This window comes from Artemia sp. Qi Xiang Cuo, chromosome 1 (assembly GCF_049724085.1).
Source record: "Artemia sp. Qi Xiang Cuo chromosome 1, ASM4972408v1, whole genome shotgun sequence".
Lineage (NCBI taxonomy): Eukaryota > Metazoa > Arthropoda > Branchiopoda > Anostraca > Artemiidae > Artemia > Artemia sp. Qi Xiang Cuo.
The window spans coordinates 64,200,388-64,216,993 of NC_142794.1; the positions used below are offsets into that span (position 1 = coordinate 64,200,388).

Here is a 16,606-nt window from a genome sequence, read left to right on the forward strand (position 1 = left end):
CCCCGAAGTTCCCAGAGGGAGGGCTAAAAGTTATGAACTTTACCCAATGTTAACATATAGTATTGGTTATTGGGAAGTATACAGAAGTTTTCAGGAGGTTTTTTCTGGTAGTGGGAGGGAAGGGTTGGTCAGTGGTTATGTTGGAGGATCTGTTCATGAAGGAAGTTTTCATGGGGGAAGGAAATTGCCATGAAGGGGGCGCCGGACTTGCCAGCATTATTTATTGGTTATTGGGAAGTATACAACCATTTTCAGGAAGGATTTTTTCTGGAGGGGGGGCTAGAGGAGGGGGTTACTCTGTAGAATATTTCTGTAGAGGATGTTTCTTTGGGGTAAGGGACATTTCTATGAAGGGGGCGCCGGATTTCCAAGCATTATTTAAAAAACGAGCAGAAATTAAATAAAAAAACAAGTTTTTTCAACTGAAATATAAGAAGGAATATTAGAACTTAAAACGAACAGAAATTATAACGTATGCGAGGGGGTTCTCCCCCAAGTCAATACCTCGCTCTTTACGCTACAGTTTTTTTTAGTGCTTTCAAAAGAGCTATCTATTCTAATTAAACGGCCTTTGTAATTCAGGGGTTTGTGAATCAAATTTTTTTTTAACTTTTTACGTAAAGAGCGTGGTATTGACTAAGGGGAGAACCCCCTCATATACGTAATAACACATACGTAATAAAAAAAAACAATAAAAAAACAAGCGATACGGCTCAATAGTAATCCAAACTTTTAAAAACGGAATTTTGATGTCAATAAATTTATCAATATAATGTTTTTATAATAATGATTCTAAATATATAAATTTTATTAATTTTAGTATTAATCATAAAAGGATACGATACTGAGAAAATTTACTCGATTTTTAAAGAGGGGGGAAACATGTCCTACAAGTGAAAGAATTTTAATGAAAATCACACCGTCAGATTCAGCGTATCAGAAAACCCTATTATATAGGTTTCAAGCTCATATCTGCAAAAATCTGCAACTTTGTATTTTTTGCCAGAAGAAAAAATACGAATATAGAAGTTAGTTACGTAAGTTAATTTGTAAAAACATCCATTTAGCAAAAGAAAAGTAAAATTTTTATGCAAATAAAAGCTGCATTAACTAAAAAACGATCAGAAACTAAATAAAAAAAAACAAGTTTTTTAAACTGAAAGTAAGGAGCGACAATAAAACTTAAAACGAACAGAAATTATTCCGTATATGAAAGGGGCTGTCCCCTCCTCAACGCCTTGCTCTTTACGCTAAAGTTTGACTCTGTCTCATAACTTTATTTTGTAGAACAGTAAAACACTTTAGCGTAAGGAGCGAGGCTTTGAGAAGGGGGCCGCCCCTTTAATATACTGAATAATTTCTGTTCGTTTTAAGTTTTAATGTCGCTCCTTACTTTCAGTTTAAAAAACTTGTTTTTTTTATTTAATATCTAAAAGGGTGGATGGGATGCAATTGTTTTTGTCCATGGGATGGCAGGCTTATGTCTTAATTGAAGAATTTCAGCAATAGCAGCAAAATACTTCCTTGCATTCATAAAATTTCTTTTTATTGATTTTCAAGTTGCTTCCAGTTTCTCCCCATGCCACCCCTTCAAGGTATGTACAAAACTTTTATGGCTTTGAGGGCTTTTATTAGTTCTTCTTTTTGATCTTTTTAAACTTCTTATCAATAGTCGTTTATAGTCGCATATGATTATTCAGAGCTTAATCACACACAAAACCTATCGACCAAGCTGGTACATCTGTGCTTAATTAAAAAAAAAACTTTCCAAAAAAGAAGCTATTCAAACAGAAAAAAGGGCCATATTCAGCTTAAGACCAGCAGAAATAAATTCCTGTAATAATTCAAACTAAAAACGACCAGAAATTACTATCAAACGATAAATAAACCGAAAGCGAACAAAAATTAAAATAAATGATTATATCAAACAGAAGGATAACAGATAACAATATAGATGAATAAATAAATCTTAAAACGAGTAAACATTAATTTGGATGCTCAACTTAAAATTAGAACGAACAAAATTTCTATAGACAACAGTTTGGCTACTGCAACCTCCCCCCTAACTGTAAAATCCCATTGTCTAATTGCCGCTTTATTGAAAACTATATGTATCTTAAGCAGTGTGCTTTAAATTTTCAAAACATCGGCGAACAAAAGAAATGTTGAATCTCCCTATGTATACGACGCATTTTCGACGTAATACCTTAAATAGGTATCCTTTTCTCAGACCACACTGCCTCTCTGGGGCGAACATATAAACGTTGTACCTGTACAACGTTTACTTGTCTAGATTAAATATCTAGACTTTTGTGCCTGTTTTCACTGTCAAAAGAAATGGACTTATCCCCATTTGAACGTATTACGTCGAAAATACGTCGTATATACTCTAAAGTAAAATTAGTCGAAAAATTATGAGTCAAAAATTAGTACCCCCCCCCCGAAAAAAAATCCTGGATCCGCCCTTGCCGGAAGCTAATTATTATGGTTTATATAATTATGTTAGTTTTAATTTTAATTTTTTAATATTTTTACTGATGACGATCGCTGTATAAGTGATCGAAAGATCTAGACTTATTTACCTGTTTTCACTTTCTAAACAAATGGACTTATCCCCATGGGAACGTTTATTATTTCGTCATAGAAAGGCAATGTGGCCTGGGAAGAGGATGCCTAGTTAAAGGTATTACGTCCAAAACATCGATGAAAAAATTTGCTATAATAATAAAAATGACTTGAAAGAACTAATGAAAATAAACTGAATATTTAATATAATACAGAATTAATTCCTGGAAATTTTCAGCAATTCAGGATTTTATTTAACGGTAAGTTTGTTGTATTTTTGAATGTTCTAAAATGTAAAACTTAATGTGTATAATATATTTTGTTCCCAGTATACTTTAAATGACGCAGTAGACTTTGCAGCTTTTACCGCTGGGAAGGGGGAAGGGTACAGTAGCCAACTCCTGTTTTTGTCAATTTTGTTCGTTCTAAGTTTGATTTGAATCGTTAATTTGATTTTTATTCGCTTTAAGATTTGTTGTTTCCTCTGCATCATTTTAGTTATTCGTGACAGTAATTCCTGATGGTTTTGATTTTGAATTACTATAGAACTTTAGTTATGTCGGCTCTTTAATTGGCATTAATATGACTCTTTAATTTCCCTTGTTAAACTTCCTTTTCAGAGATTTTTTTAAAAATTAGTTATTATTAATACTTACTAAAATATTAATAATTATCCAACACAACTATTTTTCATTGAAAATTTTGACGTAATGTTGAAATTTTCCCCAAATTTTAGTTATAACCCAACATTTTAATTCTTAGCAGAAAAATTGAAAAATCGGGACGCTACCAATTAATTTACAATTATTAATAAAAACAATTTAACAAAGAAAAATTCAGGGGCTTATGGGGCTTGTAGCCAACATCACAGTTTGATTAGCCTGGTCATGAAAAGAATATTTTCAACTGAAAGTAAGGAGCAGCATTAAAATTTAAAACTAATTGAAATTTTTTCATATATGAGGCGGGCTACCCCCACCTCAACCCCTTGCCTTGCACGCTAATGTTTTACTTTTTGTCCAATTCTTCAGTTACAACTGTTGAAATACCAAGACCGTTGAATTGGAATAAGAAGCTTTTTTAAAGCATTAAAAAAGCTTTATCGTAAAGAGCGAGCAGTCGAGGAAGGGACAGCCCCCCTCATACACGAAATAGTTTTTGTTCGTTTTAAATTTTAACGTTGTTCCTTTAAATTCAGTGGAAAAAAACTTGTTTTTTATTTACTTATTGCAACAAAGGGTATCTTAAAGATGAATGTTATTGCCCGCAATTTATTTTAACAGGATAATTTAGATTAGAAAGCGAGGATTGAATTAAGAAAAGTGGGGAGTTTCTACCTCATTGTCATTATTTCCTTTAGAATAATTTATCAGAAGATTACTGTTAATATCTGGATGAAACGAGGAGGGATGTAACAGAGAGTCAGAAAATTAAAATAGCGGAAGAACAATCCAAAAAAGAAAGAACTGCTTCATTCATGAATACTACAGCAAACAAGCAGTTGAATGAGGGATATTAAGCAGTTGATATTGAATGAGGAATCCGTTGGCCAAGAATCTGCCAAAGTGATCTGTCCTATATCTGCGGACAAATGATTTGAAGCGAGGTGCTACCATTTCAAACAACCGTCACAAGCACTAAACGTCATTTCGTCGACAAGGAAAATCCCTCAGAACCACTAACCGTCAGAACGTCGACAGTCATAACATCGACACGTCAGTCCATCGACAGTCACAATCGCTACCCGTCAGAACGTCGACAGTCATAACATCGACACGCCATAACATCTAAAAATTTTTTAGATGTTATGACGTGTCGATGTTATGACTGTCGACGGTTAGTTCTGACGGATTTTCGTTATGTAAAAAAAATTATAAGTTTATATAATATTAACAAGTAAATAATAATTTAGAAACAAATTTCGGCTATATATTTGCACATCAGGGGGGGGGGGGGTGTTTGGGGGTAAAACATAGCATATAAATACGTAACCTAACCTAACCTAGGTACCTCTTCCCCCCTAAACCTTAAAAAACTAAAGTTTCAAAATTTTAGATGTTATAAAAAAAGTTTTAGATGTTATGATGTGTCGATGCTATGACTTGCGACGTTCTGATGGGTAGCGATTGTGACTGTCGATGTTATGACTGTCGATGTTGCGACGGTTAGTGGTTCTGACGGATTTTGGTTAGGAAATTTTTTTAAGATGTTATGACGTGTCGACGTTCTGATGGGTAGCGATTGTGACTGTTGATGTTATGACTGTCGATGTTGCGACGGTTAGTGGTTCTGACGGATTTTGGTTAGGAAATTTTTTTAAGGTGTTATGACGTGTCGATGTTATGACTGTCGACGTTCTGATGGGTAGCGATTGTGACTGTCGATGTTATGACTGTCGATGTTGCGACGGTTAGTAATTCTGACGGATTTTGGTTAGGAAATTTTTTTAAGATGTTATGACGTGTCGATGTTATGACTGTCGACGTTCTAACGGTTAGCGATTGTAACTGTCGATGTTGCGACGGTTAGTGGTTCTGACGGAATTTTTCTCGATGTTATGACGGATTTTGTCGATGTCCTGACGCTAGTGCTCCTTACGATTAGATGTTATGACGCCTTCCCTTTGAAGCCAAGGCTTGTTCTACATGCAGTCATACTTCCTGAACCCGCCTTGCGGTTCGGGTTACCTCAAAGTACTATATTAACCTAATAAAGTAGCCCATCATCGATAAAAAACAATCATGAAAAAAAAAGACTCTCCACAGAATAGCGAAGGTCTGGCCGCGTCATAATTAACAAGTGCATACACAACAAGTGTATATATCAAACAGTTCGTAATAATGAACTGTAAGTAAGTAGCAATTCGGACTAATAGTGACCGAAACTCAAATAAGGAAGTTTCGATATCAAAGAATCAATTTTTAATTGAGATTGTAAATATATAAGATTCATTAAGTTTTAAGTTGCTTACCAAAACCTTTTTTATTTAATATAGCTGAAAATTGTTTTTAGTATTATTTTTGGAATTTACCATGCTGGGGTAGCCTCCTTTGCCCCTCTCCTTCTGGATATTATGATGTTTTTGGTTTATCTTTTTAGCCTCCTTTTCGAGCTCAGCTCCATGTTGGCTTTATTTAATTATTAAATAAAAAAAACAAGTTTTTAAACTGAAAGTAAGGAGCAACATTAAAACTTAAAACGAACAGAAATTATTCCGTATATGAAAGGGGCTGTCCTCTCCTCAACGACTCGCTCTTTACGCTAAAGTTTTTTATTGTTTAAAAAAAATAGAGTTGTGAGAAAGTAAAACTTTAGCGTAAACAGCGAGGCGTTGAGGAGGGGACAGCCCCTTTCATATACGGAATAATTTCTGTTCGTTTTAAGTTTTAATGTCGCTCCTTACTTTAAGTTTAAAAAAACTTGTTTTTTTTATTTAATTTTTGATCGTTTTTTAGTTAATGCTGCTTTTATTTTGGCTCACCGTCATTGAATAAATAAACAAAATTTGCATAAAATTTTTACTTTTCTTTTGCTAAATGGCTGTCTCTAAATTTGGTTCTGACGTAATTTACAAATTAACTTACGTAACGAACTTCTATATTCGTATATTTTTCTTCTGGCAAAAAATACAAAGTTGCAGATTTTTGCAGATATGAGCTTGAAACCTATGTAACAGGGTTTTCTGATACGCTGAATCTGACGGTGTGATTTTCATTAACATTCTTTCACTTGTAGGGGATGTTTCCCCCCTCTTTCAAAAATCAGGTAAATTTTCTCAGGCTCGTAGCCTTTGATGAGTAATACTAAACTTAATAAAATTTATATATTCAGAATCAGCATTATAAGCCCATTCTTTTGATACATTTATTGACATCAAATTTCCGTTTTTAAAAGTTTCGATTACTATTGAGCCGTATCGCTTGTTTTTTTCTTATTGTTTTTTTTTTATTACGTATATGTTGTTACGTATATGAGGGGGTTCTCCCTTAGTCAATTACACGCTCTTTACGTTAAAAGTTAAAATTTTGTTTAATTCACAAACCCCTGAATCACAAAGGCCGTTTAATTAGAATAGATAGCTCTTTTGAAAGCACTAAAAAAAACTGTAGTGTAAAGAGCGAGGTATTGACTTGGGGGAGCCCCCCCTCGTATACGCAATAATTTCTGTTCGTTTTAACTTCTAATGTTGCTTCTTACTTTCAGTTGAAAAAACTTGTTTGTTTTTTTTAATTTAATCTGATCGTTTTTCAAATAATGCTTGGAAATCCGGCACCCCCTTCATAGAAATGTCTCTTACCCCAAAAAAACATCCTCCACGGACAGAGTCTCCCGAGTCCCCTAAGCCTCCCGCCCCCCCCCACCAGAAAAAATCCTTGCTGAAAAGGTCTGCATACGTCCCAAAAACCAAAGAAATATAATCAATGGGCAAATTTCATAACTTTCAGACCAACCCTTGGGAACTGTGGGGGATTAAGTCATCCTAAAAGACATATTTATTAGATTTTCGACTATGATGAACAAAATGGCTATCTCAAAATTTTAATTGGGTGACTTTGGGAAAAAAATGAGCGTGGGAGGGGGCCTAGTTGCCCTCCATTATTTTAGTCACTTAAAAAGGGCACTAGAATCTTTAATTTCCGTTCCAATGAGCCCTCTTACGATATTCTAGGATCACTGGGTCAATAGAATTACCCCTGGGAAAAAGAAAAGAAAAAAAAAAACACGCATCCGTGATCTTTCTTCTGGCAAAAAATGGAAAATTCCACATTTTTGTAGATAGGAGCTTGAAACCTCTTCAGTAGGGTTCTCCGATACGCTGAATATGATGTTGTGATTTTCATTAAGGTTCTATAACTTTTAGGGGGCCCTTTCCCCTTTTTTCGAAAATAAGCCAAATTTTCTCAGGCGCTTAACTTTTGATGGATCAGCTTAAACTTGATGAAACTTTTATAGTCGAAATCACAATTAAAATCTGATTCTTTTGATGTATCTATTGGTATCAAAATTCCGTTTTTTAGACTTTCGGTTACCATTGAGCCAGGTCGCTCCTTACTTAAAGTTCGTTACCACGAACTGTTTGATTATTTGTGTTTGTTTCTTTTGTATAAAATAAATATCGTGAATCTTGAAAAGGATGAAAACACGCCCAAACACGCAAGTGATCGCGACGAAAATTACACCATCAAATTCAGGATATCAGGGTAAAATTCTGTGGATGTCCCCTATTAACACAAATATGACATTCTGCATTTTCCGACAAGGATGATCACTGTTACTTGTTCATTTGTTGTTATTTTTTTTCCAAAGAGTAAATCGTGTCAAACGAACCGTCTTAAAATTTATAACGTCCTAAAATTTCAAGAGAAGGCTCATTAAAAAAAAATTTAAAAGATTTGATGGCCTACTGGAGTGATGAAAACGACTGTGAGAGCAGAACTGTGGCGTTTTCGGGCCCTTTCGCGGGAGAAAACGACAATTTTGGCCTAAATTGTACCAGAAAGTCATCGATTGTGGAATTCTAAGATAGCCAGTCGATTTAAAAGTGTCGATAAACCATGTAATGAGCTTCCGAATTTCAAAGGCCATGATAGAGCGTGGTGGCACATTTGCTCCTGGGGTTACATATGGTTTATAATAACTAAACGGTTAATATGGACATATACAAGACATTCTTTGATATTAATTGACATGCTCACCGGAAAAAAGGCAGAGAAGTAGTTGGGGGATCATGAGAACCACTAGGAAAGTTCTGGGGGGGGGGGACTATTGCTACCAGGAGCTTTAATACTTAACTTGATTTTGACTTATGTCTCTTACCGGGCACTGCTTGGTGTAGAGAATGACGACAACCTCCTCTACCTGCTTCAGGCCATAGTGAGCGCATGTGCTTCATCAAGGTTGATGCTCACAAGTGGCAGGAGATTGAACAGGTTGTTGGACTAGCTCTTTTTCGATATGCCGTGAGGTTGTTTCCAACCAGCTGCAGAACGGTGAAAGTCATAGATGGGTCTGTGCAGATTGGTATGGCTGCATTCAAAGCAGGTTTCCAAACCAAAGCAAGATTTATTCGGCTATTTGAATTAAAAACCGTGTTGATTGGTGAGTTGGGACAACCTGTTTTGCTAACAAAGTCGAACCATCACAGAGCTTGGATCCTTTTAAAAATTAAATAAAAAAAACAAGTTTTTTAAACTGAAAGTAAGGAGCGACATTAAAACTTAAAACGAACAGCAATTATTCCGTATATGAAAGGAGCTGTCCCCTCCTCAACGCTTTGCTCTTTACGCTAAAGTTTTTTATTGTTTTAAAAAATAAAGTTGTGAGACAGAGTCAAACTTTAGCGTAAAGAGCAAGGCGTTGAGGAGGGGACAGCCCTTTCATATACGGAATAATTTCTGTTCGTTTTAAGTTTTAATGTCGCTCCTTACTTTCAGTTTAAAAAACTTTTTTTTATTTAATTTCTGATCGTTTTTTAGTTAATGCAGCTTTTATTTTGGTTCACCGTCATTGAATAAGTAAACAAAATTTTGTTCCAATTCTTTAAAAATGACCCCTTAATCACAAAGGCCGTTAATTAGAATAAATAGCTCTTTTGAAAGTACTAAAATATCTTTGGCTTAAAGAGCGAAACATTGACTTGAATGTGAACCCAGTCATATAGCTAATATTTTTTTTGTTCGTTTTAAGTTTTGATGTTTCTCCTTGCTTTCAATAGAAAAACTTGTTTTTTTATATTTAATTTCTGATTTTTTTTTAAATTAATTATGGGAAACCCGGCACCCCCTTCATGGCAATGTCCCTTCCCCCAGGAAAACTTCCTTCATGAAAAGATCCTCCCATATAACCCCCGACCCCCCCCCCCCACTACCAGAAAAAATTCCCCCTGAAAACGTCTGTATACTTCCCAATAACCAATACTACAATATGTTAACATTGGGTAAAGTTCATAACTTTCAGCCCTCACCCTGGGGGCTTCGAGGTATTAAGTCATCCTAAAAGACATAGTTATAATATTTTAGATCATGTTGAACAAAATGGCTATCTCAAAATTTTGATCCTGTGAATCTGGGACAAAATGAGCATGGGAGGGAGCCTAGTTGCCCTCCATTTTTTTGTCACTTAAAAAGGGCACTAGAACTTTTAATTTTCGTTCCAATGAGCCCTCCCAAAATATTCTAGGACCACTGGGTCGATACGATCACCCCTGGGGAAAAAAAAAAGAAATAAACACGCATCCGTGATCTTTCTTCTGGCAAAAAATGAAAAATTCCACATTTTTGTAGATAGGAGCCTGAAACCTCTACAGTAGGGTTCTCTGATACGCTGAATATGATGGTGTGATTTTCACTAAGGTTCTATAACTTTTAGGGGGTCTTTCCCCCTTTTTTCGAAAATCAGCCAAATTTTCTCAGGCGCATAACTTTTGATGGGTAAAATTAAACTTGATGAAACTTATATATTTGAAATCAGAATTAAAATCTGATTCTTTTGATGTATCTATTGGTATCAAAATTCCGTTTTTTAGAGTTTCGGTTACCATTGAGCCGGGTCGCTCCTTACAGTTCGTTACCACGAACTGTTTGATCTTTAATGAAAAACATCTATGGACTGGAGAACTGTGGCTGATGATTGCCACGTCTCAGCTCATTAAAGCATTACATGACCGACGAGGGCGTTGAAAATCCGCAGTTTTGTAGTACGGCTGATGTTTGGTTTTCACTAAAGGTAACGGTTCAGCCTGCCCGCACCAAAATAGGCTTTAGGTATTCTCGCATGAAGCTCACAGCGAAGCGAGCCATAAGAAAAATTATGAGGCCTATATAGGTGAACTTTGGAATAGCTTCAATACTAATGGTCCAGATTGACTGAAGAGTCACCAGAAGGAGAGGAGGGGTTAATGACCATAATTTTTTAGTTTATCTGAAGTCCAGTTTTTGTTGCTTCAGCTTGTAGAATCCAGAGTGGTTCCAACAGTTGCACTATAGTGTCCGAAAGAACGGCCAAGTCGTCAGCATGGTCAACGTCAGAGGCAACAAAATCCCTAATCTTGAGCCTGAATCCGACACGAGAAGTAGTCTTTGCCATAATGTGATCTATGATGACGTTGAAGAGTTCTTTGACCACTAAACGTCCTTTCCCCTCTCCTATCGTTGCCTCGAAGGGCGGACTGTGTCGGCCATGCATGGGAACGTAGCTTTCCGTCCCATGGTGCAGAGCCTTAGAAGTCTACAGTATTTATCTGCAATCCCTCCACTACTCAAGACAAGAGCCATCATCTGAAAGGATTGTCTCATCTTTGGACAGAACAGGTCCCAAAATGGGATTTTTGTTTTCTCTGAGGTCCAGTAGGTGCTTAAACAAACTGCACATGTCATTCTTTTTTTTAGCTACTAGGAATCAATCTTTTCTCAATCAATTCTCAATCAATCTGAGAATTGATTTTCTCAATCGATTCTCAATCAATCTTTCAACAAGTGCCCATATCCCCATAAAGCAGGAGCTCCCAACCGATATTGGGCTATGACCCACCTATGTGTTCCTAAACACCTAGGTGTTCCTATATTCAAATTTTGTTGTTCAAAATTTTACATGTGTTCATCTAAAGGAAGCTTAAACGGCCATTGGTATTAGGAACACTTGCTTAGTATTTATTCTTCAGGTCGTCCTCTATAAATGATTCATGCTAATGAACAATATTGTCTGTATAAAACTCCTTTTATACAATGCGTAATGTTATTGCAATACCATCATTTATCTTTTTTGCTGTAAAAATATGAATGCGATGTCATTCGCATGAGAAATGTTTTTCTTTTTGAAATTAAGGCTCTAAAGTATAGTCAGCCGAAGGGTGCACTTCCTGCCCATGGCAGACCAAAATACTGCAATGTCCCACCGGTGGGGCCTGCACCCCACATTGGGAATCAGGGCCATAAAGTCTTGCCTTCTTTCTTTGCTCTTTGAGCTGATGTGTTTCACTGGTTATCTTGGCAAGTACTAGTTATGATGCTCCGCTGGTCTGTGTCTTAAAATATTTCCATGTGTCTTCACTATTTTTAAATTTGCCAAGAGCTTCGAAGTTGTTTGATATTTCGATGCTATACTTTAAGCGAGTATCTGGCTACCTTAGTCCATCCCTTTGAAATTTCAGACCCTCTTCCTTCCCAATAAATATTTGAGGGGTACATTTTATCAGGGAGGATTATCATTCTCAGGGCATGTTTATATGAATATTAAACTTGAATGTAAATAATGGGATTGAAGGAGGAAGTAGTAGCCTCCTTCACATTTAAGAGAGCTTTGGATCGGACACATTGTATTGGCAAGCTGGATGTAAAGAGCAACCTTTGTCAATAGAACACCAAACTCTAGCAACTAATAATCATAATATATCTCACCAACGAAATATATTATTCCTGCGGATTCTAAATATGCAAGGTGTACTAATTTAAAGTTGCTCATCATTGATTACCACATGAAAAATAGGTATAATTTGAGAAACAGGAAATAAGCTGTCCAAAAAGGAGTGCTTTATTGATGGAGATTATGGAATGAAATGCAACATGTACGAGAGGCGTAAAGTCACTATCTGCAAAATGTAAAAACTCTCATTTTCTTGTGAAGAACCTGTGCATTGCAGCTTCAAAAAAGGAAGCAGTTTCTTCTCTGTCTTGATTTGTATATAGCTAACTATAAAGCTCTAACTCTTTTACTGTTATGCTTTTTTTGTCAAAACTTAACAGTAACTTGTTGATACTGGTTGACATTTTTCGGTTCTATAAGCTTTCATCAAAGGGTGTGCTGGCACTTCCCTAGTTAACGTTAATACAAAAGCCAAACTTCTATCTACTACTTTCGTTGCCTTTTTAGTTTTTCATCAAAGAACTAAGTTTTTCATTTCGAAAACAACTCAAAATTAATCTATCCCATGTTTACTGGATACTTAATTTCATTTATTTCCGAAAAAATCTGGAACGAAATTTTAGTAGGGCTCGTTCAACGGCTCGATTGTCATTAACAGCTACTAATTATTTGTTAAAACTTTAAGATTAAAATGGTTGATAACAATAACAAATTCTCCTAAATACTTATTACACGTAAATGGAGGGCTAATACTTTGGTTGTTCTGCACTTGGATTAATAAAAATTAGTTTTAATTTTGTGTCATTTATCATGTTGGGACCAAATTAAACACCAACTAATTAATTATCATTAATAATAACTGAGTTTTGGAATATGACCTTATTTTTGTGTGTAGGACCTTCTTAGAAGACATATACTCTCTTGTCTTTCAAGTTGTTTGGTGATTCAGCTATTGATGATGTTCCTTCACAGCTATATCTATGACCTGGGGGAGGGCTTTAGACCTGGGCCCTTCTGAAACCGAAGTTTTGATGAATTTGTGGGAATTTTTCTTTTCAAATTGTCAAATGAAGTTTGATTTTTCTTAATGCCCGCCAAGAACAAGTCCTGCGTACGTGCCTAACCAACGATTATTGCAAATTTAAAACTTGTCTTTATTAAAAATTTGATTTTTAAATATATTATTTTTTGCTTTACTATTTTTTAAGACTGCTCTTTCTTTCTTTCTTTTTTTTACAAGATTACTTACTTTTTGGTTCATTAAAGAAGCAAAGTTTCAAGTTTTTGACGGAAATTGTGAATGTTACACCTTTTAAATTTAGTTGCCTCACTTTAAGCTTTGGCTATTAATCCTATAATCTTCAAATTCCATTTTCTTTAGTGACTTTTTCTGCTTTCTTTCTTATATTAACATTCCGTTGTGTACTTAACAGCTGCCTCGTTGTCTTTGCCAATACTAATCAATTACGAAAAGAAGGGTTTTACATATTTTCCCAGCCTAATTTCCTATTTTCTTAAGTTAATTTTGTAAGTGATTTAAGGTTGACAAGTATTATTCTAGTTTTTTGGTCCCAATTAATGAACCATTTCCCTTGGTAAACGCTAATAAGGTCTCTTAACATTGCTCTGTTCCATCCTCTCCCCTGTTGTAATTTCTCAGGGATCTGACAAGCTATTTTGACAAGAGGATATTCACTGAATAGTTTCCTGTGCATCAGAGGCAATGAATAATGAAAGAGGGACCAAAAGTTTGGATCTAAAATGAGTCAAAGACTCTAGGGTATGGTAGAAAGGGACAGGGGCATAAATTTGCCCGGATGAGTGGCCAACTGTTGAATGAATGTGTAGGCTACATATGAGTACCATAGTTTCTTGTTATTATTGCCAAAGAAGGAAAAAAATAAAGGACATTTTGACCGTAGACTGTGGTAGTTAATTAACTGTCTTGATATGACTTATTTATTGCTGGGATATATTTGTAGGTCTCGTATCTCTCCGGTCCTTGGACTTGTCACACAATAAGATTGAAAGGCTTGACAATAAGACACATGGACTGTTTGATGACTGCACATCTATCGAAAAAGTGAGTTAATTTGTCTTAAAATAATAAGTTGATTAAGGAAGAGAATTGCAGAGAAAAAAGTACGAAGCAGAAGTCGAATTTTTGGGAAAAAACTTAAGATTTTTATAGATAAGAGAAAACAAATTATATTCTCAGTATTTATAAGCTTTTTAGAATGTTTTTCAGTTCAAAAAAAAAAATCAAAATTTGTGGCAATACTTAGGGTTTTTCCAAAGTAACCTCCTAAAAGAACTTTAAAATATTTTATATACAGACTATGTCAAATTTTGCCACGATGCACATTTGTCCTTGTGGTAGTATGGCTGCACGAAAGATATATGTTTTCACGGAAACAAAAGAATGAGGCTCAGATTTTTTGATTTCCTGAGCCTTTATAGAGCCCTTTATTATTATGATCACCTGCTTCATGAGTAGAGGGGACCCTAAAGCCCCCATGTGGCACCCCTGCTGCCACCTATAACTTTTTTTGCACCCCATATAAGGGCATAGCCTCCCTAGGGAGAACACGTGGTTAATGGGGTCAATGACCTCTTTTTCCAAGGTCGAGTTATTTGATGTTTCTATGTGTAATAACTCCGGGACGAAGGTTGCACATGCGCATTGAATTCTAAAGGGAACAATGTTATTGATATAGGACTCGAGGGTGAAGTGAATGTCCGAGAAATTGAGTGCGTAATCGAGGGTGAAGTGGATGTCCGAGAACTTGATAGCGTAATCGAAGGGGAAATTATTGATTCACGAAGGGGAAATTAAGAAACAAACATGGCTTGTTTAATATGTTATTTACATAATCGATCGGGTACATTATTGATTCACGATGGGAGAATTAAGAAACAAACATGGCTTCATTGTTGTTTGGTTAGCTTAACCTGAGAAATTGATTTACATAATCGTCGGGGAAATTATTGATTCACGATGAGGGAATTAGGAAACATTAAGGTTTCTTTAATCTTTAGGTCTGTCACGAGTAGCACCTGATAATTTGATTTACATAATCGCTAGGGTGAATTATTGATTCACGAAGGGGGGAATTAAGAAACATTAAGGCTTCATTAATCTTTAGGCCTGAGTGATTTATTTATTATTGTTGTTTTTGGACAAGTGCATACCATAAACCACGTGGTGCTGTCACGATTCAGAACACCTGTGCTGTCGACCTCAATTCACCTATCGTGACTCAATAATTCCCCTTAGAAACAACAAATTAATTTCCCTTTTCTTGACAGATCAATCAATCAATGACATCATCTGTCAGACTTTAAAAATTTTCACCTAGAAACATTTCTCCAGGAATAGATCCAGGTCATTAATGTCTTTGCCTCGGGAACAGTTCTACTGGTCGAACTCCAAAGGATATTAATAACCAAAGGCCATGGAAACAATTAGGCAAGAAACATCTTAGCGATGAATTGTTTTAGCGTGCGAGAAGGTTTCCTATTAATTTGAAATTCGTTAGCACAGAGATGCCAATAACAAAGGAACACGCTGAATTATTTGGGTGAAACCGTTTTAGACAGGTTATGGAACTATTTCGGCGAAACAGATAGAGACATTTTAAAAGAATATTTTTGAAGAGATTTTAGAAGAGAATTTAATGGTGAAACTCTGTGGTCGGTATAATACACAAGTTTCATTTGAACAGTGTTGTGAGGTCCTCTAACCCAACCCCAAAGGGTTCCAATCCTCATACCCCAACCCCGAAGGACGCCCCCGGTCCTCAAAGGTCCACCGGGCTCCCAAAGGCCCTCCACCGGTCCCCAAATGTCCCCCAGGCCCCCAACTGCCCCCCCCCCGGACACTCAAAGGTCCCCCAAGCTCCCAAAGGGCCACCGGCACCCCCAAAGGCCCCCCACAGACCCTCAACGGGCATCCCCGGGCCCCGCATCGGGCCAGCGAGCTCCCAAAGGACCAACGGGGTCCCAACAGCCATCCACCGGTCCCCAACTGGCCCCCAGACACCCACCGGCCCTCCCTGTGCCCCCAAGGCCCTCCCTGTGCCCCACAGGCCCTCCCCCGACCCCCCTCCTCCTCCCACCTCCTCCTCCTCCTCCTCCTCCTCCCTCCTCCTCCCTCCTCCTCCTCCTCCCACCTCCTTCTACCTCCTCCTCCCACCTCCTCCTTCCTCCTCCTCCTCCCCCCCCCCATCCCCCCCCCATTCCCTCATCATTTTTTATACTTTTTTTGTGCATTGAGACACAGAACGACCCCCTGCCCCTGGCCCCTCCCCCTCCAAAGGTCTGATTTTTTCAAAGCTCATTTTTAATTTTGTTCATTGAAAAGCAATACTTGGACTATTTCACTAACGTATTGTTGTGGTTTACCTTGTCTCTCTTACAATCTAATGATTCTTCAATGTTCTGTTTGAATTGCTTTATTTGTATTTAAATTGGTTTACTAGGGCAGGCTTTTTTTGTTTGATATTAAAATTTCAATGTGTCTGCCCCTTAATTTTTGAATCTTAATTTGAAGTCCAGTCGTTTTAACGCAATTGGATTAATTCTTCGGATTCGTTTTGGTGTAGAGCACACTTTAACGTATAATTTACAAGAATTTTTGATCTACCATTTCGAATATAAGCAGTTTTAACTAACTAGTTGG

The 16,606-nt window shown here is 36.6% G+C and overlaps 1 protein-coding gene across 1 annotated transcript in view; it reads left to right on the plus strand.

The window, feature by feature from the left end:
* Nucleotides 1–16,606, plus strand: part of LOC148956592 (uncharacterized) — a 61,680-nt gene that overhangs the window by 14,959 nt on the left and 30,115 nt on the right. Inside the window, exons 4-5 of the mRNA XM_089091351.1 lie at nt 13,908–14,008; nt 16,478–16,542. Of these exons, the coding sequence (XP_088947477.1) occupies nt 13,908–14,008; nt 16,478–16,542 (166 nt within the window). The remainder of the gene's footprint in view (nt 1–13,907; nt 14,009–16,477; nt 16,543–16,606) is intronic.